The following is a 27510-nucleotide window of genomic DNA, read 5'->3' as shown; positions in this document are numbered from 1 at the left end:
CCAAAAACATTATTTTGTTTTGCCCAACACTTTATGTAGGATGCTTGCAGTATAATTGCTGCCGCTGTCTGAAGATTTTTTTTTAAATAGATGAGGTGAAACTTTTCATAAATTACTTTAACCAGTTCTTATTTTTTTTTCTTTGAAAAAAAAAAAATTAACCGATCGAGAAACTCTAATTATAACAAACGTCTACAATTAGTGTTTATAAGACTTATATTCTTACTGAATCTGCGTCGAGTAAAATATTTTTAAATCTTAATAAATGAGCTACATCCGCCTGACCGTAGAGTGAACGGAGATTGAATGCAGTGCTCAAGGGCTTCGCATTTTTTAGGGTTGTCATGCATGTAGCCAATGAACGAGACGTACAATTTTTCGTTGCTTATTTTTTTTTGATTTTCTCGAGAGCAGTGTAATTATGTGGAGTGTTTATAATTTTTTTCCAGTGTAATCTTCTCAACTCTTTATATTAATCAATTGCTTTCTCACAATTTCTTTTGCGCAGCTCCTTATGTTATTGAATATTCATCTTGAAAATCTTTTTTTATAATGTTGACTTCTTCCTCGTTCAGTCGACACGAACTTTTTCCTTCAATAAAATGCAATATTATACTAATATAATAAAATATTATACTAAATGAACATAAATTCGAAGCCTATCTTAAAACGTTTTCCAACACAAACTTACCTGACAATGCATTGTAACGGATTCGTAATCATGAGCATACCTAACCATATTGATTTTCAAATATAATAAATAGCACGGCGGTAGGAACCGGTGATTATATATAGTATACTATAGAAAACAGCTTCTTTATGCGAACCAAGAAAGCCAACCCGGGGTGCGTTCCCTGTTAGGTTGTGTCCGGTCAGTATTTTACTTTGTTTACTTATTACCTTGAGGTAGATCAGAGTAAGAAAGAGAAAATGCATTTCCACTTTATAACCACCAGTTGTGTACCCCATCCTACAGGAACCACTGACCCTAGTGCAACATGGGGCAACATATTTCAAAATTTTGGAATTTTAGCATAATTTTTAATTCATTTATCTCAATGGTTGGTTAACATCATAGAGCAGATTTCAAAGCATTAATTTATTTTTAGGCAAAGCAACCCCGCCCCCGGTAACCTGAAATTAACGATTTTGAAAGAGACACCTTTTTTCATCATAAATATGTAATTAGATCATTAACATATTGACTAGGAGCAAAGGAAAAGATTTTCAAAGAATTCATGCTTTTCCACTATTTAATCACTAAAGACCTGCCCTAACACCAGAGCCCCTTACTCAGGGGACATGAAATACACAAATTGGGAAGAAGCATCCTTCCTCATCATACTAAGTACATAGTTCATGGATTTATTACAGGAGCAGAAGAGAAAATTTTTAAAGAATTGATGTATTGATGTATTTTTACTATATAATCAATAGACCCCGGCCTAACACCAGAACCCCTTACCCAGGGGACATTAAATTCACAATTTCGGAAGAGACATCTTCATCCAACATAACTATGTACTTGCTTAGTTTATTTAATGCCCAAGAACAGAGAAGAAGATTTTCAAAGAAATAACGCATTTTCACTATATAATTAATTTAGCCCCGCCCTAGCACTAGAACCCCTGACCCTGAAGTCATGAATTTCACAGTTTTAGTAGAGGACTCAATGCATGCCAATAGTTTGATTCCTCTATGCCCAGGAGTGAAGAAGAACATTTTTAAAGATTTATTGATTTTAGCGGTTTTGGCTTCCACCCCTCCCAGGCCCAAGGGGGGCATGGACCATGAAATACACAATTTTTGTTCTCCATAAGTGCTTTGTGTCAAACTCGGTTGAGCGGTTGTGGATGAAGCTGAAAATGTTCAAATGTGAATACACGACAGACGACGACGAAAACAGATACCAATAGGTCACTTGAGTTTACTTAGAGGAACTTACTATCCAAATTGACAAATTATGTTTAAATATACATTTGAAATTACTCGTAAAGCATGAACAAACACAAGTTTTATGCACAGAAAAATTTTTGTGACTCATCCGCCTATGGAGGAGCTTTTTTATTTAGGTCAGCAGATGAAAGATAGTAAAAATGAAAATAATGAATTATATAGTTATGAACTTTTTCATTGTTCTAAGTAGGGATCTAAACATTGCCATTCTGTCAGTGTGAATTTTTTTTCTCTCTGCTCCATTTGCTTCTTATTACTATGTGCTTAAAAAACCTTAACTTCTGATGACTGTGTTCGTCGCTTTTTCTTTTGACTTGTACATAATGATGAAGCTGAGCTATTCTCTCCATCTTAATCAGATTCATGCTTTCTCTTACTAGAAATGGGTTGGATTTCTTCAGAAGTTTTACCTGTAGATGTAAAACCACTAGATACGAAACACGTTGGAGTAACTGCATGGTCTTTGCCACGGATATCCTCCATACCAGAGAAGAATGAAAAGTCTTTCTTGTCATTTCTCAAAAATGAAATACACATACTATATGCATTTCTCAATGATACTTGATGATAAAATTTAACAATTCCTACGTTTCTTCTACACATCAGACTTGCCATTATGGGCGAACAAGTCTTCAACCAACCACTCACTTGCGTCTCCGAGTATCTATAACCTTGTTCTCTCAGCTTCCCCGATCATCATTCTCACTTTAAAAAGTCCCAGATTCCCTTGAAATTTTATCTACCTGTTGTGTTTTTAACTCCTTTAAGCATGTAGATTATTTGTTCTTGCTTTCCAATTCCGCTTATCAAAACCTGAATAATCTCTTTTTTCCCCAAACTCACCAGGAAAGATTTTTAAACACTTGTGACGTGACAACCAAAACGAGCAGCATGTGACTTAAATCTACAACATCTGCGAGCGGCTGGTATGTGACAAGACACACAGAGCACAGCTGCTCGAAAAATAGACGATAAATTAAACAAACTTGTGTCTAACCTGACTCCTTTCCAAAGCGTTTCTAATTCATTTGCAATTCATTTACAATAGGTTCTAAACAACTTTTAATAATGTGTGGCTCTTTTTTGAAAGCAGGTATTAATCCAGCAATAATTACCTTTTCATACTTAAATCTAATGCTTCTGGGCAAATTTAACAAAACAAAATATTTAACCCCTACTGAATAATCGTTCCTATGTTTGAATGGCTGGAACCAGCCTATGTTCACCAAAAGAGCAACCCTCTGTATGAAAGAAAGGGTACCCCATTGAAAGAAAAAAATTTTCCATACTCTTAAAATGTTGGAATCTGAATCCCAGTTTTGCCAAAATTGCCCAATTTCTTTCCGTTTCAAAATAGTTTCAATGCATTACATTGTAATAACACTGTTCAAACAGTATACTTTCAATGGATAAAAATTTCTGATGTTATCTTTGCAAATAACCTGTTTAACTAAGGGAGAATTATATTTTACATATCTCTTTCTAACTTAACTGTCAGCTTGAGGATTGTTTTCAATTACTTATCCCATCTTTCCCAGAGTCCAAAAAATCATATAAACAAAAACATGAGGTACAAACAACAAATCGTTTAAATTCATCTCTATCTACCTTCATTTTTTGTTGGGTCAAATTTCTGAGATTTTAGACAAAAAAAATATTGGACCAGACATGATTTCGTGTTTGTAGAATGTTTTGTAATAATACAGATAAAATTTTATATTTCTTGGTGTCTTGTAAGTTCATGGTGTCTCTCGATACCTGGAATACAGCAAAAATTAAGCCCCCACGAAAATAAATGACAACACAGTTACCAGTATAAATGATGAATTTATGACAGATTTTTCTTGACTGTTTTACAGAGAACAAGAAAACTGAAGAAGACTTAAACTAACCTCAGCAGAGATAAACTTGGAGACATTGACAGGTCAAAGCTGATGGAGGTGATGGCCCCGGATTACTTTTCCTCTGAAGAGTCTGAGGAAGATTAAAGACGAAATTTTCTTCACTTCTAATGGTTGCCACATTATAAATATGTATTTGTATGATAAAATAATATCACAGATTATATAAACCATATAATATGTAATGTTTTAGCATTACCCATCATCTATTTATGCTGAACATGACAGTTTGTAAATTTTCTATTCAATCAAATGATGGATATGGAGATAACGAACAGTATTCAATCTCAAAGTCCATAAAACAATACAAAATAAGAGCAGAGCAAACACAACCAAAGTTACAGTATTTCAGAATAAGCAAAGACAATCCTAGGATTATGTTACTGCGAAAGTAGGCAGACAGTCCCGAGGTGACTGTAAACGTTCTCAAGACTACTGCTACAGTGGCCCCCAGTGCTCTGCTTACATGTACACCAATTCCTCTCAAGTGTCTAAGATGCACATAGGGAATGGTACCTGTATGAAGTTGCTCCGTATTGTGCAAAGAAGTAAAGTTGCCCCAAATTAGTTGTCATAAAACCCCTCATCAACAGAGAATCTCCTTCATTGACTCGAAAATGCAGGTAATGCGAACTGGCACAATTAACCAAATTGTAAACACTAGTTGTTCAATAATCTTTCTTCTTAAAAAAATATTGAGACTTTAATATTTGCCACTGTTGCTTCATGTTTTAATGTGTTTTTTTTTTCAAATATCAAACTATAGATAGTTTATTAAACATGACGTTTTTCATACCATTTGTGTCTTTATTATTATACACTAAATTGACTATGGATTTTTCCGTTATTTCCCGATCATCACATGGAGCACATGGCGGGTGTGACCGGTCAGCAGGGGATGCTCACCCCTCCATGGCACCTGATCCCACCTCCGATGTTTTGGATGTCCGTGTTTGCTCTGCTCCTATTTTGTATTTTTTGAAGGACATTTGATCTTGAATACTGTTCGTTATCTCCATATGTTTCATGTGTAACAGAGATTTTTGCTCTTTCGCTTTAAATTATATGAAAACACTGAACAATCAAATGGTTGAATTGTCTAACACTGTATGTTTTTTTAACCAATTTGAAGTAACTGGTACAGCAGTCACTTGAGATTTTCAAAGTACATGTAACTGTTCAAATCAATTCTTATAAGCAATTTTTCATGCACAAAGTCATAACTTGAACCACTATAATTTGAAAAATGAGTTCTATTAAAAGCTGCAAGCATTGATCAACATTTGTAAAAAAAATAATAATAATAAAATAAAATAACATCATTATTTTTTGTGAGCGATCTATTTACATTTTGCTGTCTTGAAGTTTCCTGCAACCTTGTAATGTCCTCTAATGAAGCAGTCTGTGTGTGTTTATATTGCCTAACACTGTCATAAACCTGTCAAAATCTATACCTGATTGTCAGAAATGTGGAGATGGCATATGCCTGCAGTCTAGTCCATTCATGTATTTATTTCATAATAAAATATGTTAAATCAAATCATAAACCTGATTGTAAACTTCAAGTGCTTAACTCTAAATTATTCAATTTGATTTAAAAAAAAAAGCACTGATTTAAAGACCAGACTACCAAATGTTTTAGAAGAAAGTTTAAAATAATAAACATTACCTTCTTCAGACAGGGTGCTGCACGTAACTTCTAAGATAGGAATTTTAAACAAAATCAAACGTTTTCATACAGAACCTTCAAAGAAATTTATAATTTAAGAAATCCACTTAAAGTACAGTACCAACCAGACACAATCTAACACCAGAAATATCCCAAAGTGTGCTTTGCGGGAACAGCTATTATAAAACTTGGCTATACTCCGGAGTTTGTTGAGATCAGATCAGCGTCTGCAAAAGAACATCCGCTTTCATTCATACATATGCATGTGGTAGACGGCTGGCTTGACCTTTCCACAAGTAGTTCATCTCAATAATGAATAATTATATTAAGTGATTGACTTTGTAGAATACATGTATGTATCTGTGAAACTCTTGGCCTCATTCCATAGCCATCACTGGCGTTTTCTTTGGTACAGAGTGCATCTTGCCATGGAGAATTGGGATTGGATTATCTGCAGCTTGGAGAGGGGGTCTTGAATTGATTGAATTGACTTTTCCATATTGACATTGTGTTATATTTATTGTACAAGTATAGTTTTTCGAGTTTTTTTGTGAATTAAGAAACTTTCATAGTTTTATGTTTACAATTATGTAGTACAATTTTCTTCAACTTCTTTTCTACTCAATAACGAATGTTGCTCAATTTGACTTGCGACTCGAGAAGTCTCCAGTCAAGCACTGTGCTATGTCTAAACGAAAAGTCATTTAGTGAAAAATGAACTTGAGGTTTCACTGTACCCGGGGTGTTCAACCACAGAAGAAAGCTGTTCATAAGGGATATTTCTAGGAAGAAATTCATGATATACTCCCAGAAGGTCTTTCAACAGGATTCTTCAATCTGAACTGTAGTGACCGGTCCACTCGACAGTAATGTTCTTAGTAGTGCTTAACACATTGGGGCGCTGAAATAAAACCACAACCTCATATTTGCCTGACAGCGGGCTCATCTCCCAATGGACTTGCAGTTGTGGACAATACATGCACCCACAATAGCACATGTTTGTCATAAAATGTTATTCTAGAAGAAGCTTGGGAACACTGAAAAAAATTGCAACAAACTAGATACTATAATCTAACCGGTTTGTTAAAAGTCCACACTGTAGACTATTGTTTACATGTTATGACATAGATTATGTTCACAAGCTATAAGACAGATTAATATCTGCAGAAGCCACACTTACAGTAATCTCCATTCCAATTGTTAATGAGACCTTTGATTTATTATGGATGCATTTCTAATATTCTCTGGGAGTTCAGTCAACAGTTTGGCTCCTGCATATCTAAAGGAACGTAGACCATGTTTTAGAGTTCTTAATTACCCTAGATACCAGTACTGTATTACTTTTGTCCGTCGGATGGGACGTTAAATTTAAATGGTGACCCGTGCCCCATGGAAAATGCCTGACATTTTTCTGGATTTGCTTTCATCATCATAAGTTATAGTAACAAATGATAGTGTTACACACAGACAGAATGTATAAATTTAAGACCTTGAACTTTGACCTTTTGACCTCAAAATCAATAGGGGTCTTCATGATGCCACAGGGAGTTATGTAAAATTTCATTGCGATAGCTCAAATGGTTCTAGAGATATCGTGTGGAAATGAAAGTTTTATAACAGACAGAATTTGCTTATTTATGACCTTGACCTTTGACCTTTTGACCTCAAAATCAATAGGGGTCTTCTTTAGTCCATAGAGAGTTGCTATGCTAAATTTCATTGCAAAAGCTCAAAGGGTTCTCGAGATATCGTGTGGAAACGAAAGCGTTACAGACAGACAGAAAGACGGACGGACAAACCCAAATTAATATCCCCCACTTTTCAAGCGGGGGACAATAAACTATAGTAATTTAATTCGCGTATGGTGTTTCTCGCGAAATAACGTGATAATTCATTCCACGTTTATATTTAGGAATATACAGTAATCATTATATATATGTTTTTTTTTAGCTCACCTGAGCCGAAGGCTCAAGTGAGCTTTTCTGATCACATTTTGTCCGGCGTCCGTCTGTCTGTCCATCTGTCCGTCTGCCTGTAAACTTTTCAATACTTCTCGAATTCCTCTCAAGAACCGCTGGGCCAATTTCAACCAAACTTGCCACAAAGCATCCTTGGGTAAAAGGGGTTTAAGTTTGTTCAAATGCAGGCCACGCCCTTATAAGGGGAGATAATTGGGAATTAATGAAAATTTAGTGGTTTATTTTAAAAATTTTCTTCTCAAGAACCGCTGTGCCAGGAAAGATGAAACTTAATCCTCAGGTAGTGTAGATTCAAGTAAATCATGACCCCCGGGGGTAGGGCGGGGCCAAAATGTTTACATAGAAATATATAGGAAAATTCTTTAAAAATCTTCTTCTCAAGAATGACAAAGCCATAATTCATCATATTTATATGGGAGCATGCTCATTTGTTCAAATCATGAGGGGGGTAATTTAAAAAATCTTCTTCTCAAGAATGACAAAGCCATAATTCATCATATATATATGGAAGCATGCATCATGACCCCCGGGGATAAGGCGGGGCCAAAATGGCCGACCAACGTTTTACATAGAGATGTATAGGAAAATTTAATTCTTTAAAAATCTTCTTCTCAAGAATGACAAAGCCATTATTCATCATATTTATATGGAAGCATGTTCAGGTAGTGTAGATTCAATTTTGTTCAAATCATGACACCCGGGGGTAGGGCGGGGCCAAAATGGCCGTTTAACATAGAAATATATAGGAAAATTCTTTAAAAATCTTCTTCTCAATCATTTTCTAAAAAATAGCAAATCCATGATTGGTCATGGCCCTCATGGGACTACTTTTGGATTTAAACTTTACAATAAAAAGCCATTTTATACTAGTCCTACCCTTGGTGCTCAAGAGCACAAAATTAAGCTCCTCCTTAAGGTGTACTTAAAGTCAATGATGTAAATGGCTGACTGTGATAAGGGGGGGGGGGTGCGTCTCGACTCTTTGTTGGGTTCAGCAAATTCGGATTTGGCATCCCTGCACGTTTCTCCACCTATCCTTGACCTTGGACACTTCTTTGAGTAACACCAGCAGCATTGACCATAGATGTTATATTTCCATATTCACTGTTCTTTTCTAATTAGTAACAGTGTTTAATAATTTAGATTCTAAACTAGGATGTAGCCTTACCTGATTCTGGATTATATTTGTTTTTGTTAAAGTAAGGTTTTGATTTCTTCCCTTTCTTTGTTTTTAGAGCAAACGCTTACAGCAATGATTGTGTTATGTTTATGTAGGAAGTGAAATTGCATTGTGGGTGACCAAGTGGAAGTCGTTTAACAGTGTTTACTAACCACTGTGTTAGATAAATTAACAACATATTAACGACTGTGTTACCAGAGCATTTGGTAAGAATTGAACGCTCTGTAAACATTTAATGCTGTGTTAAAATAACAACCTGACCCATGTCACCGTAAGTTTGACGGTTCGTGGTTCTCTGGCTCTGGAGGTAGGACTCATACCCAGGGCTGCTGGTTAACATACATCATTTCTTCTTCGTCGGAAGTTTCAAATTCTGTTTTTAATTATGAGGCGGGAGTTTTCAGAAAAATCCAAATAATCAATATCGCTAATTTTGAAGTCTACAGACACGTGGTTGCAGGGCAATGGCCGTAATGACGTCATAATCAAAATATAACGTCGAATTAAATCACGTTATTTTTCCCTATATTTTTTTCTCATGTTCCTGAGTCTTGATTCTGCCATACACATGTGATAACCATTATTATTATTTATCATCAAAGAACTTAAACACTTGAAAATATTTATTTGTCCCCTACGTTATTGGTGCAGCATTGTTTTGATATTCAGCATTGAAAGGCCGATGTCAACTCTGTATTGTTTTAATATAACCATTTGCCATTTTTTCATGGAAAAAAATGTTTGCACATATTTTAGGATGCATTAGAATTTAAAAAAATATGTTGTTCAGAACTGTATAGTATAAATTTCTTACAAAATATGATCGTCAAGCCAGATAGATATTTAATTTGTTGACAAAGAATAATTTACGAACATAAAATATTTTTTTGTTAATAATTCTGAAACCTATGGATATATTTAATTTTTAATTTTTTTTTTAAACCACAACAACTAAGGATTTGTAATAAAATCAAATTGTGCAGAGCAGATCTCCATTCTAATGGCAACATTAGACTCTGACAACTCCAAACAACGGGTTGGGCACTCTGAAAAGAAAAGAAACAAATGCGAGTGGAACAGCATGTGCTAGATTTCCTTCAAGACAGGTGAAGAGAGTTGGAAGAAGGCTAATTTCATCCTTTATGAATTGTCTTTTCAGCTCAGAATAATGTCCTACTTCTCAAGACTGACATCTCAGAACAAAGATTTCTTCATCAAAACAGAGAAGAGGCGGAAGCTAAAGTTTTTCACCATTAAAATACGCATAAAGGAGAAAAATAAAATGAATTAACTCCATAAATCAAATAAATCAATAAATAAATCTCTTTACTATGTTCAAGCAGGGAGTGAAAATCAAAATTTAAACCCCATTTTCGAATATGATCAACTTGATTGCATTGCTTGGTGAAAGGAGATCATCATCATTGTCAGCATTTGGATATGAACATTTAAGAGCTGCAAGCACCAAATTTTCAAAATGCTGTGGTCTTGCATTATCCAAAAGACTATACTGCTTGCCATCCTTGTCCATATTCATCTCTGAATCAATCTCATAACTTTCTGTGAAGGAGTCGACGCAAGATTATACAACTTGTGTTATATTGCCTCTTTTGAACATTACCAATCTTTCTTTTCAGCCAGGTTTCTCCAAGAGCCAGAATCAATTTATCATTCTACGCAACTGTTGTCACATTATCTTATGTGATTATTGAAAGACCTCCTTCTTAACCTACGGTGAATGTTTTCCTTTGATATGTCCTGCCAATATTATTTTCTTTGAGCATTTCCTAATGTGATTGATTAACTGATTGTTTATCGTTATTCTTCCCTCTCGAGAATTTTTCATTCATATGGAGACGCACTCCAATGTGACATTTAATACTTTATTTTACTAAAAAAAAAGAACTCATTCTCTGCAGTCTGCACAAGGACAGAAATTATTTATGTCAAAATAATTTTGCACTTTTTTCTGCTTTACACTGGGTCTTGAGTTCTGAAAATTCATATTTCATAAAAAAAACATGATGTTGTATCATTTTGTAACTCTCAAATTCAATTAGAATTTTCAAATACATAAATAAAATAATTTAAGTTACTAACAGCCTTCAAATAAACAACCACTTTATAGCCTGAATAGGCTGTTCATTGTTTTGCCGTACAGTATATAAGCCTCTCCCAACATTTTGGACTGCAATGCATATACTAGTATCTCAATCTGCCTTATAAAGATTTGTTTTACTAGTTAACAAATAATACACAGTTATATAGTTCTGAATTATTTCATGTACTGTAATTCCAGGATGCTTCGATGTGAGAGGAAGAATTTTAAATGCATATGCTGTACCCCAAAAAAGAGACAAAGAGATATCTGCAAGTATTTACAGAAGTTCCTAAATCTGCTTTAGACAATTCCATAATCTGTAACAGATGCAGACACAAATACAGGAATGATGGGCAGATTCGCTCTTATCACCAGTCTATGGTCGCCCAGCTTCAAAAAAGTTACGATGAAGGCACCAGAACGCCCAACTCCAAAAAGTCCTCCATCTGTCTTTACAAAATGCATCAACAGTAAAGAATCATGTATACTGCTTTATCTGCAAAACACCAGGCCTTGGGGCCATAAAACTTAGACGAGCTCACGTTTTATCTCAGTCTCAATTTTACCTAAGAGATATATGGAAAAGTGAGACTGGGATTCAAAGTGGGCTCGTCTATGTTTTATGACCCCAGGCCAAGACCCAAGTTGGTTCTAGTGTCTTCAGCATGTTGGCTCTCTGTTTTTTTATGTTTTTTTTTTGTTCAGCTCAATATTCTTATTGCAGAAGGTAACAAATGTCTAAACCTTTGAAAGATGGCATTTTAACCCCTGAATCATTGCAAAATCTAAAAAGGACAGACCGTGTATTTCTATACAAAACTTCTGTACTGGACCTCCTTTTCAAAATGCGTCATTTCTGCAAAGGGAAAAAAGTACTGGCTTGATTTTGACAACAAGGAAAGTCTTACCAACAAGGATTACACTTCTTTCACTGACCAGAGAAACTTTCAATGATTTATATCAGATCATACAGCATCATATCAAAAACACTCCATCCAGGAGTGCAAGTGTCAGAACAACTTTTTCTGTGCAAATTGAACTTTGCACTCTCTACACAGGAAAGATTATGTGATCTCTGTAGTGTGAGAGAAGTTGGAGATGAATTTTACTATATTTTAATTACAATTTTTTCCAATGATGAAAGAAGAAAATACATACCTGAAATGTTTACAAACTGAAAAATATTTAGTTTTTTAAATTTTTTTATTTAATAGTGATGATAAATTTACCTTCATTGGCTTATCTAAATGTTGTAAAATTGCAATGTTTTTACTCAGGTGAACTGTAAGGCCCGTGGGCCTCTTGTTCAAGAATTAGTGCATTTTCACTATATAAACCAATAGAGTCCCGCCCTAACACCAGAACCCCTGACTTAGGGGCCATCAAATTCACAATTTTGGAAAAGGCATTCTCGCTAATTATAACTATGTACTTAGTTTGTTTCTTTTTGTTTGTTTACTCAGGAGCAGAGAAGATTTTCAAAGAAACAATGCATTTTCACTATACAAGTATAATCTATTCAGCCCCGCCCTAGCACTAGAACCCCTGACCCTGGGGCCATGAATTTCACAATTTTGTGAATGCAGTACTCAATGCAGATTACAATCATGCCAACAGTTTGAGTGCTTTATGTCCAGGGGTATAGAAGAAGACTTTTAAAGATTGCATTAAAGGTACTTGGACACAGATTTGAAGTCAATATTTTTTCTATAATATTACGACATATATATTTTAAAAGCATTTCACACAAAAATTAATTAAAAATCTTATTTCATTAGAAAGTTATTAAAACTTGAAATTTTTTGGCGGGTTTGATTGACACATCCTTGCACTTTCACAAATTTTAACCTTATTCTTAATCCTTAGGAAAAGTGGCAATCTTGTGGTGTATTACTGAGAAATCTTAAAACTTCTATCCAGAAAAATAGTTTTATTCCGAGTACAAATGATAGAAAGCAAAACTCCCTCACAAGTATCGTCATTCCTAACTAAGGGTGGCTTACAGAGTTTAGCAAATCGAGCACACTCGTATTATGTACACAGTTTTTGTAAACAGGGCTCGAGTTCTGTTATTGTTTCTATTTAGAATTTACCGGGTGCGTTCAATCGTCACAGTCGGCTTACCACAACTGCACGGACTGACAATATATTGTGTTTGTTTTGCTTTCGAACATGTCTACTCTGAATTTTCTGGATTATAGTATTAATATTTTTCATTTATACACAACGAGATTGCCACTTTTCCTAAGGATTAAGAATAAAATTAATTTGTGAAAGCGCAAGGATGTGTCAATCAAGCCCTCTAAAAAATTTGAAATTTTAATATCTTTTATATGAAATAAGATTTTTAATTAATTTTTGTGTGAAATGCTATTAAAATATATAAGTCGTAATATAATAGAGAAAATAATAACTTCAAATCTGTGTCCAAGTACCTTTAATTTTAATGGTTTTGGCCCCACCCCTCAGGCCCCAGGGGGGCAGGGGCTTTAAAATTCACAATTTTTGTTGCCCTCTACCAACATATTCTATATATCAACCAAAATTGGTTGAGTGGTTGAGGAGAAGAAGCTTAAAATGTTCAAATGTTAACGCACGGAAAAGCGAGAAATGTCCAGCAAGAAAAGCGGAATGTTACAAGTGTCAAAAGAAAGGTCACTATGCTAAATGTTGTAAAACTAAACAAAAGTCAGAAAAAAAATTAACTTTCAGAAACATCCGCCAAACAAGAACAAAGTGAAATTAGTATACTCAGATGATGAATATTATGTATTTATCGTAAATGCCGAGAAACAATCATATAATATATCTGTAATAATAAGAGGAGTACAGACAGACATGATAATAGATTCAGGAACAAGTTGTAACCTGATCTTGAATGGGAAAGAATTTCAAAGAGAAGTATGACTCGTGCAAATGTTCAAAGAATCTTTTTGCATATGGCAGTAGGACTCCATTAATTGTTGCAGTACGTTTCACAGCAGAAATTTCAGTTAGCAAAACTACACATGGCCGAATTCACTGTTGTGGAACGTTATGTATAAAAACTTCTGGATAAAGATACTGCGTTATTACTGAATGTGTTCAGACTAGGACCCGAACTGTCGCAACATGTTAACAGTATATCAAGACGAGACCAGGTGCTACACCAGTTTCGTGATGTATTCAGTGGACTAGGGAAACCTTAATTACTTTCAGTTGGAGACTCCCAGACAAAACAGTGAAACCTGTTGCTGAGCGTGTTCGATCCGTACCGTTAAGCAATCATACGGGAACGTCATCAGATATCTGTAGTAGATGAAATCCTCCAGAACCTGAACCAAAGCAGTGTGACTTGAAACTTGCGCTTCACCAGATAGAGCTGAGTAAACAATCCAGGAGCATCACAACGCCTAAGACTCATAGAAGACTATTTCGATACAAGCGCCTTCTGTTTGGAGTTAGTTGAGCGCCCGAGATGTACCAGAGTATTATATCTCAAGGATGTCCTGGTGTCATTATTGTTCACGGTGAAATCAAGGCAAAACATGACAGAAATCTGAAAGGACTGTTACAGATACTCTGATAAAAGGGCCTTACTCTTAACCTTGACAAGTGTCAATATTGGCTTCGTCGCGGCCAGTATTATAGGGTTATTGAACTTATATTGGCACAAGTTGGTTGAACAAAAGCACGAGCTTGCGAGTGCATTTGTACAGCCAACGAGTGCCAATACTAGTATTCACCAATACAAGTTCAATAACTCTTTTATTATGTAGCTAAAACAATTCCTCATAATTTTTAATAACTATCCTAACTAAAAAGAACTCAAATAATTTGTTAGTATCAGATTTCAAATTCACGCCTGTCCTGCTGGTCAGACTCCAGTAATTATATAAGTGTTCAATATCGCATCATTCAAGATACGGCGAAATCGTAATCGTAATCGTTAAATTTAAGGTGCACAATGGCAATTTGTAATAAAGATTTTGGAGAGGAGTTGCGGATAAGAGATGGGTACCCCAAAGCGTAACAGACGGACGGACATACCCATTACAATATACCCTCTCGCTTTGCAAGCGGGGGTTTAAATATAGAGTAATAGTCACATCTTACGGCATCAAGGTGTTTCCTTAGGCCAAATGTTATAGAAATAGCCATGTTGCCACTCATACATTTTTCTCTCTCCAGCAATAATGTTGCATCTTTAAAAGGTTTGAGAATTTTTGTCAACAACAGAACATTTCTGTCACAAGATGAGATCACCGGACAATCAAATATTTCATCTTTTCCTCGAGAATATCCAAAACAGACTGAATCATGTGAAGTTGCTATTTCATCTGGTCGCATTTAATGCTTGGATTCTTTAATAATAATTCAGAAGCGTGAATAGATTTTCGGACATGCGACACAAGTTTGGACACTTAGACAATAATCTTCTTTTTTTAGGCTGTTGTCAGATTTATCAAATGCGGCTTTAATGACCAGCTGTAAACAGTGGGCATGCTTCTTATCTTCTGTGCTTTCAGCCTCACTATCCGAGAGAAGCTCCTCCTCAAGACCTTTCCCTACTGATGAACTAAAACCAGGGCATCAAATTTAAATGCCTTAACAATGTAAGTGGCACATCACGGATGATACAGAATTACTCGTTGATATCAAATTTAAAAATAAATACTAATATTCATGTAGAATATTTTCTCCTGTAAGTCTGCCCTTAAATGTCGTACATGCAATCATCACAGATTTTAATTCCCATTCAAGAATAAAGTAAGCTGTGATTCCCAGAAATCTCTTCATTGTTCTGTTTGACCACAAATCAACAGTAAGGCATATGTGTTCTGCGTTATTTAACTGCTCTTATAGCAATCTGTGGAGTTCTGTGGTTTTGGTTCAAGGGACCATAATGGTCCGGGCGGGGGGGGGGGGGGGGGGGGTAAAGGATTAAATAGGGGGAAACTTTTGTAATTTTTTTCTCTTTAAACTATAATTAATTTTAGATCATCCAAATTTAATTGCTCTTGTCAGCAGATATAATTTATCATCGAGTCAAAAGCTGACTGACGTTTTTCATACCAATTGTTAGTCCATTATTTATACACTGAATTGACGACGGTTTTTTTCCGTTATTTCCTCATCATGACAAGGAGCACACGGCGGCTGTGACCGCGGTCGGCAGGGGATGCTCACTCCTCCATGGCACCCGATCCAACCTCTGATGTCTCGGGGGTCCGTGTTTGCTGTGCTCTGATTTTGTATTGTTTTATGGACTTTGAGATTTAATACTGTTCGTTATCTCCATATCCTTCTTAGTTCTTGAAGCAATTTTATTAAAAACAGATGACGGATGGCAGTGATTTTTTTGTTTTCGTTATATAAACGAAAGATTTTTTTCCAAACTATCATTATTTTATCAAAATTTCCCTCAAAAGTTACTGTTTAAACAACATTATCTTTTACCTTACAGTATTGTATGTCTTGATTACCCAGACAAAAAGAACCACAAATCTTCGTGGTCTTCTGGAAATGTCAAAATTCTGAGATTGAGAGCCATCTGTTTTAACAACATTATATGGAACAAAACTCACAAACCCCTTTCTGTGTCGTACTATCTTTCCTCTTCAGATATGCATTAGTCGCCCACATGGCGCAGTGAATAGAGCGTCTGCTCTTGAGTCGCGAAGTAAGGAGTTGATCCTTACGTCGCGGGTTCGAATCCCATTAAGGGACGTGGATATAGGTCCTTCGGATTATATGTCTTCAGAGTAGAAGATGATTCTATCTATGAAATTACAAACCTGAAGTGGCTTTCTGATGAATGTATGTATGTTACAAGATTTTCGTCATCATTTTGGAAAACCATAAGGAAAGGGGCAGATTCCTCTTCGGTGTCGAGATGCTTCGTCGGTATATTTTGGACATTCTAAATACAAGATGGTAATGCATAAGCAAATACTTTTATAATAATAATGACTAACATTAACTAACATTAATATTTGTAAATAGTTCTTGCATCGACTGAACATTATTCAAAAAAGCTTCGTGTAGGTGTTAAATAAGAACACTCCGAACGGATATGACTTACTGTTAATGGACAGTCACATGATATGCATTTTGGTTGAATTTCATGGTTAAGCAAGTAATTAAGCATGAGTAATTTTGGAATGGCCAATACGTATTTGTGAAATAAAAACCTCATCTTGACGCTTTAGACCGAAATCAGACGTTTTGTTTTACCCCCCTCCGAAGGAGAGGGGGGTATGCCGTTTTAATCCACCCCCTAACCACTCACTATTGCTGACGTTCTTTATCTTGAAACAGTGTTGTTGCTCTCCTCCATTTGTTGACTCTGTTGTCTCTTATACATGTAGTTGTTCCTGTTGTACTAGCTTTGGTTTAGGCGGACTTCGTGATCTGGTTGTCCGTGAACTTTGTGATCTGGGTGGACTCCTTCGGATTAATGGTGGCGTCTGTTCTCTATACGGCAAAGGAGAGAGTCCCCTGGTAGGCCCATTCCTGTACATCTCCGATGATGAATAATGTTAATTTTGGCTTGTTCATTGATTTCAACTTTGTATAACAAATCATTGATCTTTTGTAGAACAAGACAGGGACCATCATACTCTGGTTTTAACTTGTCACTCTCAAGGTCAGCATCTGGACTCTCCATTGATATAGAGACTAAATCACCAATCCGATAATGATTCAGGTTAGATTTCTTGTCATATTTATCCGTTTGTATCTCTATTGCATGTTTTAGGTTCTTCCTAGCTATCTGATGTGACTGAAACAGGTTCTCTCTTAGAGTATACAGGTAATCACCATATGAAACACATTCTTCTGAACATTCTGAGTCGGGATATTAGACTTGTAATGGAATTTAATTTCTTTTATTATAAGCAGTCTATGCGAAAGTTTTTTGGACCACACAGGACATTCGGTCCTGTGTTATCAATGAACACGCAGGACCGAACAAATTTTGTCAGACCGAAAAACCTTATGTAAAAAACTGAAATCAAATGCCTCAAAATGCAAAACCAAGGAAATCTCATTTATTGATACTTTATTCTTCTCTGGCAAAGAATTCAATAGCCTTAAAATTTTCTCATCTGACATATATCCTTCATAAAATTTGAAAAAATGTCTGCTTAAAAGTCTTGCTCGTATATGCTATTCACAATAAACTCCTCCGACTGTTCACTTGGTTCGACCACACTGTCCTGAGACTCTTGACTAGGTTCGGACTCCTCCCCATCACTTGGTATGTCAGTCACATTTTCAGCATTTTCTTCCCAGAGTCTGCAGAAATGGTCTCTTCCACCACCACCACTCGTGGAGTCCTCTTGTAATGGAGTTGTCTCATCTGCAGGGACTGACTGCAATAATATGAATAAATTCAATTGCTATAATATCAAAGTGTTCATTTCAGATTTGTTGTTAATCCTACAGTAATCTCACTAAATAGTGATGTTTTAATGTTTTCAAAAGACTGATAACGTACAAGCCAAAAATTCAAAGCAGGCTCTTGGTCATATCTGTAACACAAACAGAGTCCAAGATGGCGATGAGAACTAGTTTATTACAACACGTGCAGCATTATCATGAATGACATGGAAGATAACTCTATTATAACATTTACAAATGACACCAGTGTAAGAGTTACTGTTCTTAAATATAAATTATGTCACATCTCCCCTTTTAGGTTAACTATGAAATGTTTGTTAAAATTACATTTGAAATAAAGAATTTTATCATTATAATAAACAGCTCTCAATATTCTTACTATTTTGTTTAACTACAACTAACAAAACTGAACTACAAAACTGTTCAATGAATGCACACATCAGATTCAGAAATTCACTTTAACTGTTTGCATTAACACTCCGTCACCAGCCTGCGAGGTGGTTTGATGACTTGACCACTCGATGTGGTAACTAGCTGGGTTGCTTCCAGAATTGATCAACGGATCATTAACACTGTTAGAGTTATCACGAAACGAATCACAGTAACCGTTAACAGACTCTTCGGTATCTACTGGTTGTTCTGTGCTCAGTTCTTTCGTTTTGATAAGGTCTCGGCGGTTCCTCCTCACTTTGGTATTCCCTTGTTGTACGTTGTTGGTGTTTCTGCAGGTCTAACGACTCTTCCTGGTGATTTAATAAACTGTCCTGGAATCCTAACACGTATTACAACTCCGTTGTCAAGTGGTTTAAGAGGTTTTGAGTTGCGATTGTAAAGAGACTTTTGTGCATCTTTAATGTTCTGGAGTGCCTCGCGAACAAGTTCCGATTTAAATCCCAACCCATTGGTCGCAAATTGGATTTGACGATGGGTACGAGAGTTCTTATGGTTCGTCCAAATAAAAGTTGTGCTGGTTAATGTTTTACTTCTTGTATTTCTGAATTCCTCAACTCCATAAGCGCAATATACGGATCCTTGTGGTCATCCTGTACCTTCCTAAAAAGGTTTTTGATCGCTCCTCTATGGCACCTGATCCAACCTCTGAGGTTTTAGAGGTCCCTGTTTGCTCTGCTCCTATTTTGTATTGTTTTATGGACTTTGATATGGAATACTGTTCCTTTTCTCCATATGCTTCCTCGGTTCTAAGTTTTCTACCAGGCTGTCGTATTACATAGAAATAAGATTGGAGAGATGACCTGGAATTCGAAAAAATGTAATCAAAATTTAGAATACTTATAAATATAAGCACCTACATATACACTAGACAAAATGCTAATGCACCACCTATGAGAATGCATATTTTACTTTTTCTGATATATATGATACTTAAATATGTTACGTAAAGACAGAGTAAGGCATATTTATGTCAAATCTTATATCTGTAATGTTTACTGAAGTGTGACCAATTCATAGAAACTTTTTTCCAACTCTGTTGGCCTCCTGAATTAATTTTAATTGATCGGCAATGTTGTCTCCAAAAAGCATTTTAGTCACAGGAACCTGGTTAGAACACAAATCCTTATGCAGATCAGGCTTGATGTTGCTCCTTCTAAATTCGTTCATGTCATCGTTGACCATGGAAACGAGAAATACAGCATCCATAAACAGTAAAACTTTCGATTAGCGGAGAAATTTCCTCATTCTCTCCTTTTGTATCTTTTTCCACAAATTTTTCTAACACATAGGCAACCTGTCCAAGAGCCCGTGAAAGAGATGATCTCGAGTTTTGAAATTCGATATCTTTAGATCTTATGTTAGTCGTTATCTTCCTCCAAATTCGGAATTCACCCGCAAAGCTGAGAGATACTCAAACTTTTCAGGTCTAGGATTCTTTTCCAAGAGATCGGTTCATCTTTCTTGGTTTGCCGATAACGAACAAACGAATTTAGAATCTTGAAAAGTTCCGCATTAATAGAAGGGCCCGTTTTTTCAGAAGATGTATATTTGTCTGAAAGTTTAGACAAAATTGAAATATTTAATTCGGTCTTTGCCTCATCTTTTTCCCGCGAGGAATTTTCCTCTCTATTTGGCTAAACTATCTCCTAATCGTCATTTGATAACTTTGCTTTCTTTGAAGCTGTCAATTCGCGCATTAGTGGATTTAATTCTCTTAAAAATCAAAGACTGGAAGTCATGGAATTGATTCTGTTGTAATTCTATCTGAAGCTTGACTGCGGAACAGATTGCTGTTCCTTTAAAGGAGTACTGGTGCTGGGTCCGGGATTTTGAGGACTACCGAGATTGTTCGAGGCATTTGCCACATCAAATGACGAATCATTCTGTTTGTCGACTTCAAATTCCTTTGCAAGTCTTTGTCATAAGGAGTCAGTTATAATGCAAAAACTGAAAATCACGCGTGTAATTTATTTAAGATGATAAACAAAACACGTGCGCTTGCACTGGGTATAGCAGGAAACTGATCTGGGAACTAGCAAGCATATCAGATGACACCACGTGTCTGAATGCCGTTTTATATAATATAATTTCATCAGAAAGGAAAGGATGCTGAATGCAACAAGGCAAAAGAAAAAGCTGTCACAAATGAAGTGGGGAAAGGAAAGGATGCTGAAAATAAAAAAGCGGAAATAAAGTATGTTCAAAGTGAAGAGATGAAAGGAAAGTATCTCGGGAACGAAGAGTCTGAACTACATTAATGGACAGAAAAAGAAGTGTTTGAAGTAAGAGCAAAAATGGAAGAGGAATTTACCTCTTCAAAAAGCCGTGTAACACTGTGGCAGAAATTGATTGATAATAATGTCAATATAAGTACAAACACATACAGGATAAATAGAAGTTGACCACAACAATAAAACCGGCCATGACAAAATAACATGCAAATACTATGACACATTTTGTGAATTCTTCGGTACGAAATCAGGCACTTATCCAAAGTTTGTGATGGATACAGATGATCATGATGATGGAGGAAATACAAAAAGCCTCCGGCAAAGACTTAAACCAGAGTGAGACCCAAAGAGGCCCTTAAATGAAAATGATGAAAGAATCGGCACAAAAATCAGACAAAGTTAGACAAGAACTTAGAGGGCAACAAAAAGAAAAAATGGCAAGATTTGACAGGTTTTTAGACATTTTCGAAAAGTCCATTTAAATGATTGAAATCCAAGATAAAATTACATTTTATTTTTGAAATATATTGACACCCTTTCCTCGACAAATTCCTGAATACGGGGAATGTGTTTCCGATGCATCATAAGTAAATGAACAGTATAATCGTTCAATTTATCGACACAATAGAATTCTTCCACATTATCCTCTCAAAAATATCCAGTACGCAATAAGATGCTGCAACTGAACCTTATGTCGTCATATTTTCCCTAAAATATCAGAGCTGTAAAAGATAAATAAATTCCACTGGTTTAGAATATAACTTGTACTCCTACTTGAATGACCTTTAATATTCCTGATAAATAATTTTAAACCTAACTTACTAATTCATTCTATTTAGTGTTTGCCAGCTATAACTCAGGGATTTTACTTCCATATTGTTTACCTTCGTAACAATATGTGGTGTGAAATTAACCCGTTCTATAGTAAATTCGTTTGAGCGTATGCATGACAAATATTTAAAATTACTCGAGTTTACCCGGGTTACCCAATCGAAGTAGGCCATATGTAGCCGATATATGGTATATCCATTTTATATAGAAAAAGCTAGAGGCACCTCAAAATTTAAACGAAAGTTTAAGTCTAACAAGTTGCTGTCCTTTAAAAAAGGACTGCAATACGTGGACCATATGTATGTTTTTTCTAACTGACATTCAATTAAGAAAATTTCTAGGTGTAGGGAATATTCATGTAGGTTTGTTCACTTTTTCTACAATGATATGCCTACTTATATTTGACTGTAGCCTCAAAGCAAAATTTTATATCCGATTAGCGACCTTTAGTTTTGTCAGTTTCAAAAATCGGGTCATTTTGATACGTGTAACTCATACAGGCTGGGACTTGACACCTGTTCTGGATTTATACGGAAGAAATTTATCATGGGAAAAATAGATATCTAATGATTCACGAGTAGCACAGCTCTGTAGTACGCAGATTTTTTTGTCGGAAGCCCCCCCCCCCCCCGCCCCACAACAAACACATATTAAAAGCCGTTGCTACAGAATTTTATCAAACGATATTGAGATTGCTGAAATATCAAATTATTTTGCGAGCCTTGATGCACAAATTAAAACTAATGCCGGTGAAAACTCGCTATATCTTTTTAAAGCTATCTCTATCCGCTGAGTGACATTTTTAGCTCTACTGGTCAGAGACCAGAAGAGCTTATGCGATAGTAATGCGTCCGGCGTCCGTCCGTCTGTCTGTCTGTCTGTCCGTCTGTCCGTCTGTCTGTAAACAATTTTTCAAAATGCTACTCCTCCTACAGTTTTGGTTTAATTTCAATATAACTGGGCACACAAGTAGACTACACTAAGATACATAATTCTGTGTATCGGTTTTTGATTTCGATGAACGGTGTTGCCGTGGTTACTAAAAATAGAAATTTCTGTGAAATTCTTTCAAAATGCTACTCCTCCTACAGTTTTAGTCTGATTTCAGTATAACTTGGCACACAAGTAGACTACACTAAGATACATAATTCTGTGTATCGGTTTTTGATTTCGATGAACGGTGTTGCCATGGTTACTAAAAATAGAAATTTCTGTGAAATTCTTTCAAAATGCTACTCCTCCTACAGTTTTGGTCTGATTTCAGTATAACTTGGCACACAAGTAGAATACACTAAGATACATAATTCTGTGTATCGGTTTTTGATTTCGATGAACGGTGTTGCCGTGGTTACTAAAAATAGAAATATCTGTAAAATTGTTTCAAAATGCTACTCCTCCTACAGTTTTGGTCTGATTTCAATATAACTTGGCACACAAGTAGACTACACTAAGAACATAAAGAGACTTTATCAACGATCATTATTCTATATATTGCTGTTGTAAAGTTTCAAATCCCAGCTGCTTAAGTACTCTTCTCTTCCTTTGCTATAAGTTCAAACCAGTAGAGCTTCAGTCTCGACAGAGACTTCTGGTTCATTCAAGTTGTAAGTAACATGTATCTGTATACTGTAACTTCTTAAAATGCTTGTACCATAGAATCAATGTTTAGTTTGTATATAAAAGTATATGTGAAAGAGAAAATCGGATCTGCAAATGAATATGTAAATGCGATATGCAGATTTAAAAGTGCGATTTGCAAATGAATGGCATTTTTAGCTCTACTGGTCAGAGACCAGAAGAGCTTATGCGATAGTAATGCGTCCGGCGTCCGTCCGTCTGTCTGTCTGTCTGTCGGTCTGTAAACAATTTTTCAAAATGCTACTCCTCCTACAGTTTTGATCTGATTTCAATATAACTTGGCATATAAGTAGATTACACTAAGATACATAATTCTGTTTATCGGTTTTTGATTTCGACGAACGGTGTTGGCGTTGTTACTAAAAATAGAAATTTCTGTGAAATTCTTTCAAAATGCTACTCCTCCTACAGTTTTGGTCTGACTTCAATATAACTTGGCACACAAGTAGACTACACTAAGATACATAATTCTGTATATCGGTTTTTGATTTCGACGAACGATGTTGGCGTTGTTACTAAAAATAGAAATTTCTGTGAAATTCTTTCAAAATGCTACTCCTCCTACAAATTTAGTCTGATTTCAATATAACTTGGCACACAAGTAGACTACACTAAGATACATAATTCTGTATATCGGTTTTTGATTTCGACGAACGGTGTTGCGTTGTTGCCAAAAATAGAAATTTCTGTGAAATTCTTTCAAAATGCTATTCCTCCTACAGTTTTGATATGATTTCAATATAACTTGGCACTCAACTATACTACACTAAGGTACATAATTCTTTATATCCGTTTTTGACTTCAATGAACATTATTACCTTGGGTAATAAAGATAGCAATTTCTGTTACTCTCAAATTTGCTACTTCAAATACAGTTTTAGTCTGATTATTATATAATGTGGCTTGCAAGTAGACTACACTAAGAACATAAAGAGACTTATTCAAGGATCATTATTCTCTTTTTTGCCTGTGCAAATTTTCAATTCCCAACTGCTTAAGTACTTTCCTCTTCCTTTGCTATAAGTACAAACCAGTAGAGCTTCAGTCTCGACAGAGACTTCTGGTTTAATTCGAATAGGGCGAATAATTAATTCTACGGGCAAGTTACCTAAGGTGCGAACTCTCTAGCATTCTCACGCATGCGTAGCCTGTCGTTTGCCCAGGGCATCCGGTTTAACCTCGCTTATATATTTACTAACAATAACTGTTATTTTCATCGTGGGGGCATGAAAGTTTCCAAAACAATTGTAGAGGACAGGTAATTTATTACTCTTCTGTTCGGATTCCGAATGTCCCTAAAATTTATGTGAAATGAGTTTCATTGCCTCTATTTCAGCAAGGCACAGAAGGAATAAATTGTTTTATGTTGTTACAGGGAAGAATACGAAGTCCCCTTTGGCGTAGAAAGTACAACCCCACCTGTCCCTAGTACATCAGATCCAATAACAGCGAGAGTGGATGAGGGCTGTGATATTGCAACTAGATTGCGCAAGAGACAATAAGGTTAGAAAATTTTGTTAAAACGTGTAACATAAATATTAGCAGCTGGTAAACCGATTTCATTAAAAATTATCTACCTTATGAAATAACGTGCTCCAGATTGTCTTAAACAAACAAATCATGAAATCAAATATTTAAATAAAATGACACTACATGTCTACCCACCTATTGTTTTTTTATTACATTTAGTAAAAAGTTGTTCAAACCTTATCTAAAGAAAAAGTAATTTATGTATTTTGATCTATTTTCATTAGTCTCGAGACAGAGGAACCAGTAGCGCTCTGGGCGCATTTTGTCGAAAATGTACTCCAAGGGAGGCCCCTTGATGTCTTGGACGTTACGGAAGAGGTGTCGTGGAGACTACAAGTCTATTTGTTAGCCGACAGAGCCTCTTTCGGGATGCCGCGGAAGAAATACAACATGCCACCAACCTGCGTCTCCCTTTGGAAATTATTTTCTATGGGGAGAACGCGGAAGATCTCGGGGGCCGAGGAAGGAGTTTCTTTCGAATTATATTGAAGGAGCTGACGAATTACATCTTGGCCGAGGATGGGAGTCTCGTCAAGAATGAAGAAGCGCTGGCCCGGCAGCATTTTTTCTATGCAGGACTCTTCATAGATCAATTTCCTTTCTTACTAGATTCCAATCTAATGTGTTTTTTTTAATGCTGCGCGTTAGTAGTCATCCTCTGTCAATGTTTTTAGGACGGAGTGCTATCCAGGGAGGGCTGTTCAACCAGTTGATGTCTGTGTTGAGCCCTCCGGACTCAGAAGTTCCGGCTGAGGAGATTTCCAAACCACAAATAGAGACCATCATGTAAGAAATAGGGCATCAAATGATGATGCGTAAGACTAAGGCCAATATCTGACGTGGAAAGTACCCAAGAAACTGAGCCTTCTAGTCCTGAAGCTCCTAATTTAAATCATAAAGCAATTAAGTAATTCAAGTATCAATATTCATGAACTCTCTGACTTGCACGAATGAAATAGTGACGTACAAAGATCAGAGCAGGGTATGGAAGATCTTACCGTTTTCTCGGAAACTTTAGAAACTGATCCCCCTCATCTTAGTAGTGAAGGAAAGGAGGAGGAAGAAGAAAAGAGCCAGAGACTGAAGAGGACGGAGATGAATATCCTCCAAAATCGTGTGAAGATTCCGAGAGTTCTGATGAGGACGACCAAACAGTGTCCAAACTGTTTAAGAAGAAATTAAAGAAGTTTGGCATATCACAAAGAATGGCAGCCATACACATTTTAAGGTGCTCACAGTCTAACTTAAATGATCTGTTTTGAAAGGCTGCGGGACCAAAAACTTCCAAAGACTTGACCCACAGAGGAAAAAAACCTGTACTTTGAGACGCAGAAGTAGCTGTCTTCTAAGGTGAAACAAAATGAAACCAAACAGAAATGTACCCAACAAAGAGGTATGAATTGTTTGATTTTATTGCACCTACCATTTCATTTTAGGCAAGCATATTTATTAATTATTTACAAAAAAGATTTATTCCTTAGTATTGCTCATAGTTGTAAAGTAATACTTAAGGTTTATAAGGTGAATTTTGATTGACAGTTCAATACTACAGATATCCAGTTGTTTAACTTGTATTTGATTATTTGGTCTAGACAACACATGCTGAGACGTAACTGCACAACAAAATGACATAAGTCAAGGACGGCTCATCGTCTGAGCAGACTGTGAATGTTCTGGTTAGATGAAACAGGGACGGTTTAAAGAAATTTATCCTAGCATTTATTAGATAATGACCCAATCTTAACAGTGATTATCTCAACCAGGGTTTCAAGCACGACTATATAGAATTCATTTCCATTCAATTGATCCATAGAGGTCATCATTTTTTCAGCTTATTGGTGTAAAACATCAGAGAGGTCAAGGTGAAAAGGGAAAACAGGAACAAGGTTTCACCTGTTCAGCTTGCTGTGTTTGTGAAATTGTACAAAACGGACAATTTACCATCAACATAAAACAGCAGCTCATTGTAGAAGCCCTTAATGTAGATACTATTAAATCAGGACGTGGTTTAACAAGCAAAGGGCCAGCTGTCTGCACCCAATTGCAATTAGGATACTGATACTTTGTATGTTATTTTCGAGGACTTCCGAATGTCTTCTGCTCCTGACAAATCAGAGGTATTCTATTTCTTTTACACAGTATAATCTATGCATCAGCTGGGCCATTTCTCATAACATGAACGAGAAATTAAAAAGAAGATTTTAAAAGAAATAATGTACTTTTACTATATGATTTATATAGCCCCTATGGTTATTTTTTAAAAAATCGAGGCGGGCGTCTTTTATTTTATATTCTTTATTTTTTCAATTTTGTAGATTTTTAGTGACCAGGTCAATCAGTGTAATTTTATCTACAATACCCGAATAAAAGTCATAGTTAAGGTTCAATTATCTCTTACTTCACATCATCACCAATCTTTTTCAACCAATGACCCTTGTTTAAAATATATACGCATGTATTACAGCAATTACCATCTTTTCAGCTGCCAAAATCATGTCGACTTTCGCGGGATTAAAACGAAAGTAGAATGGTAGATGAATACCGATCCCGATCAGAATTAAGACGAAGAAAAACAGAAATTAAAAAATCGAAGCGGGGGTATAAAATCGGGGCGGGCGGGGATGAGAATCTAGAACTATTTTTATTATGGCCTAAAGT

At 35.9% G+C, this 27510-nt stretch overlaps 1 protein-coding gene and 1 pseudogene across 1 annotated transcript; both read right to left on the bottom strand.

The window, feature by feature from the left end:
* Positions 1–2110: 2110 nt before the first annotated feature.
* LOC134278138 (uncharacterized) lies at positions 2111–2493 on the bottom strand. The gene is made up of 2 exons (XM_062760452.1): positions 2334–2493; positions 2111–2190 (listed from the first exon to the last, which is right to left on the bottom strand). The coding sequence occupies exons 1-2, from the start codon at positions 2491–2493 to the stop codon at positions 2111–2113; spliced, it is 240 nt and encodes a 79-aa protein (XP_062616436.1).
* Positions 2494–17222: 14729 nt separating this feature from the next.
* LOC134278137 (uncharacterized) lies at positions 17223–24453 on the bottom strand (annotated as a pseudogene).
* Positions 24454–27510: the final 3057 nt, after the last annotated feature.

Source organism: Saccostrea cucullata, unplaced genomic scaffold (assembly GCF_032062105.1).
Source record: "Saccostrea cucullata isolate Sc308-1 unplaced genomic scaffold, CSIRO_AGI_Scuc_v1 ctg2372, whole genome shotgun sequence".
Classification (NCBI taxonomy): Eukaryota; Metazoa; Mollusca; class Bivalvia; order Ostreida; family Ostreidae; genus Saccostrea; species Saccostrea cuccullata.
The sequence above is the reverse complement of the archived record's forward strand: the minus strand, read 5'-3'. Positions and strand labels throughout refer to the sequence as shown.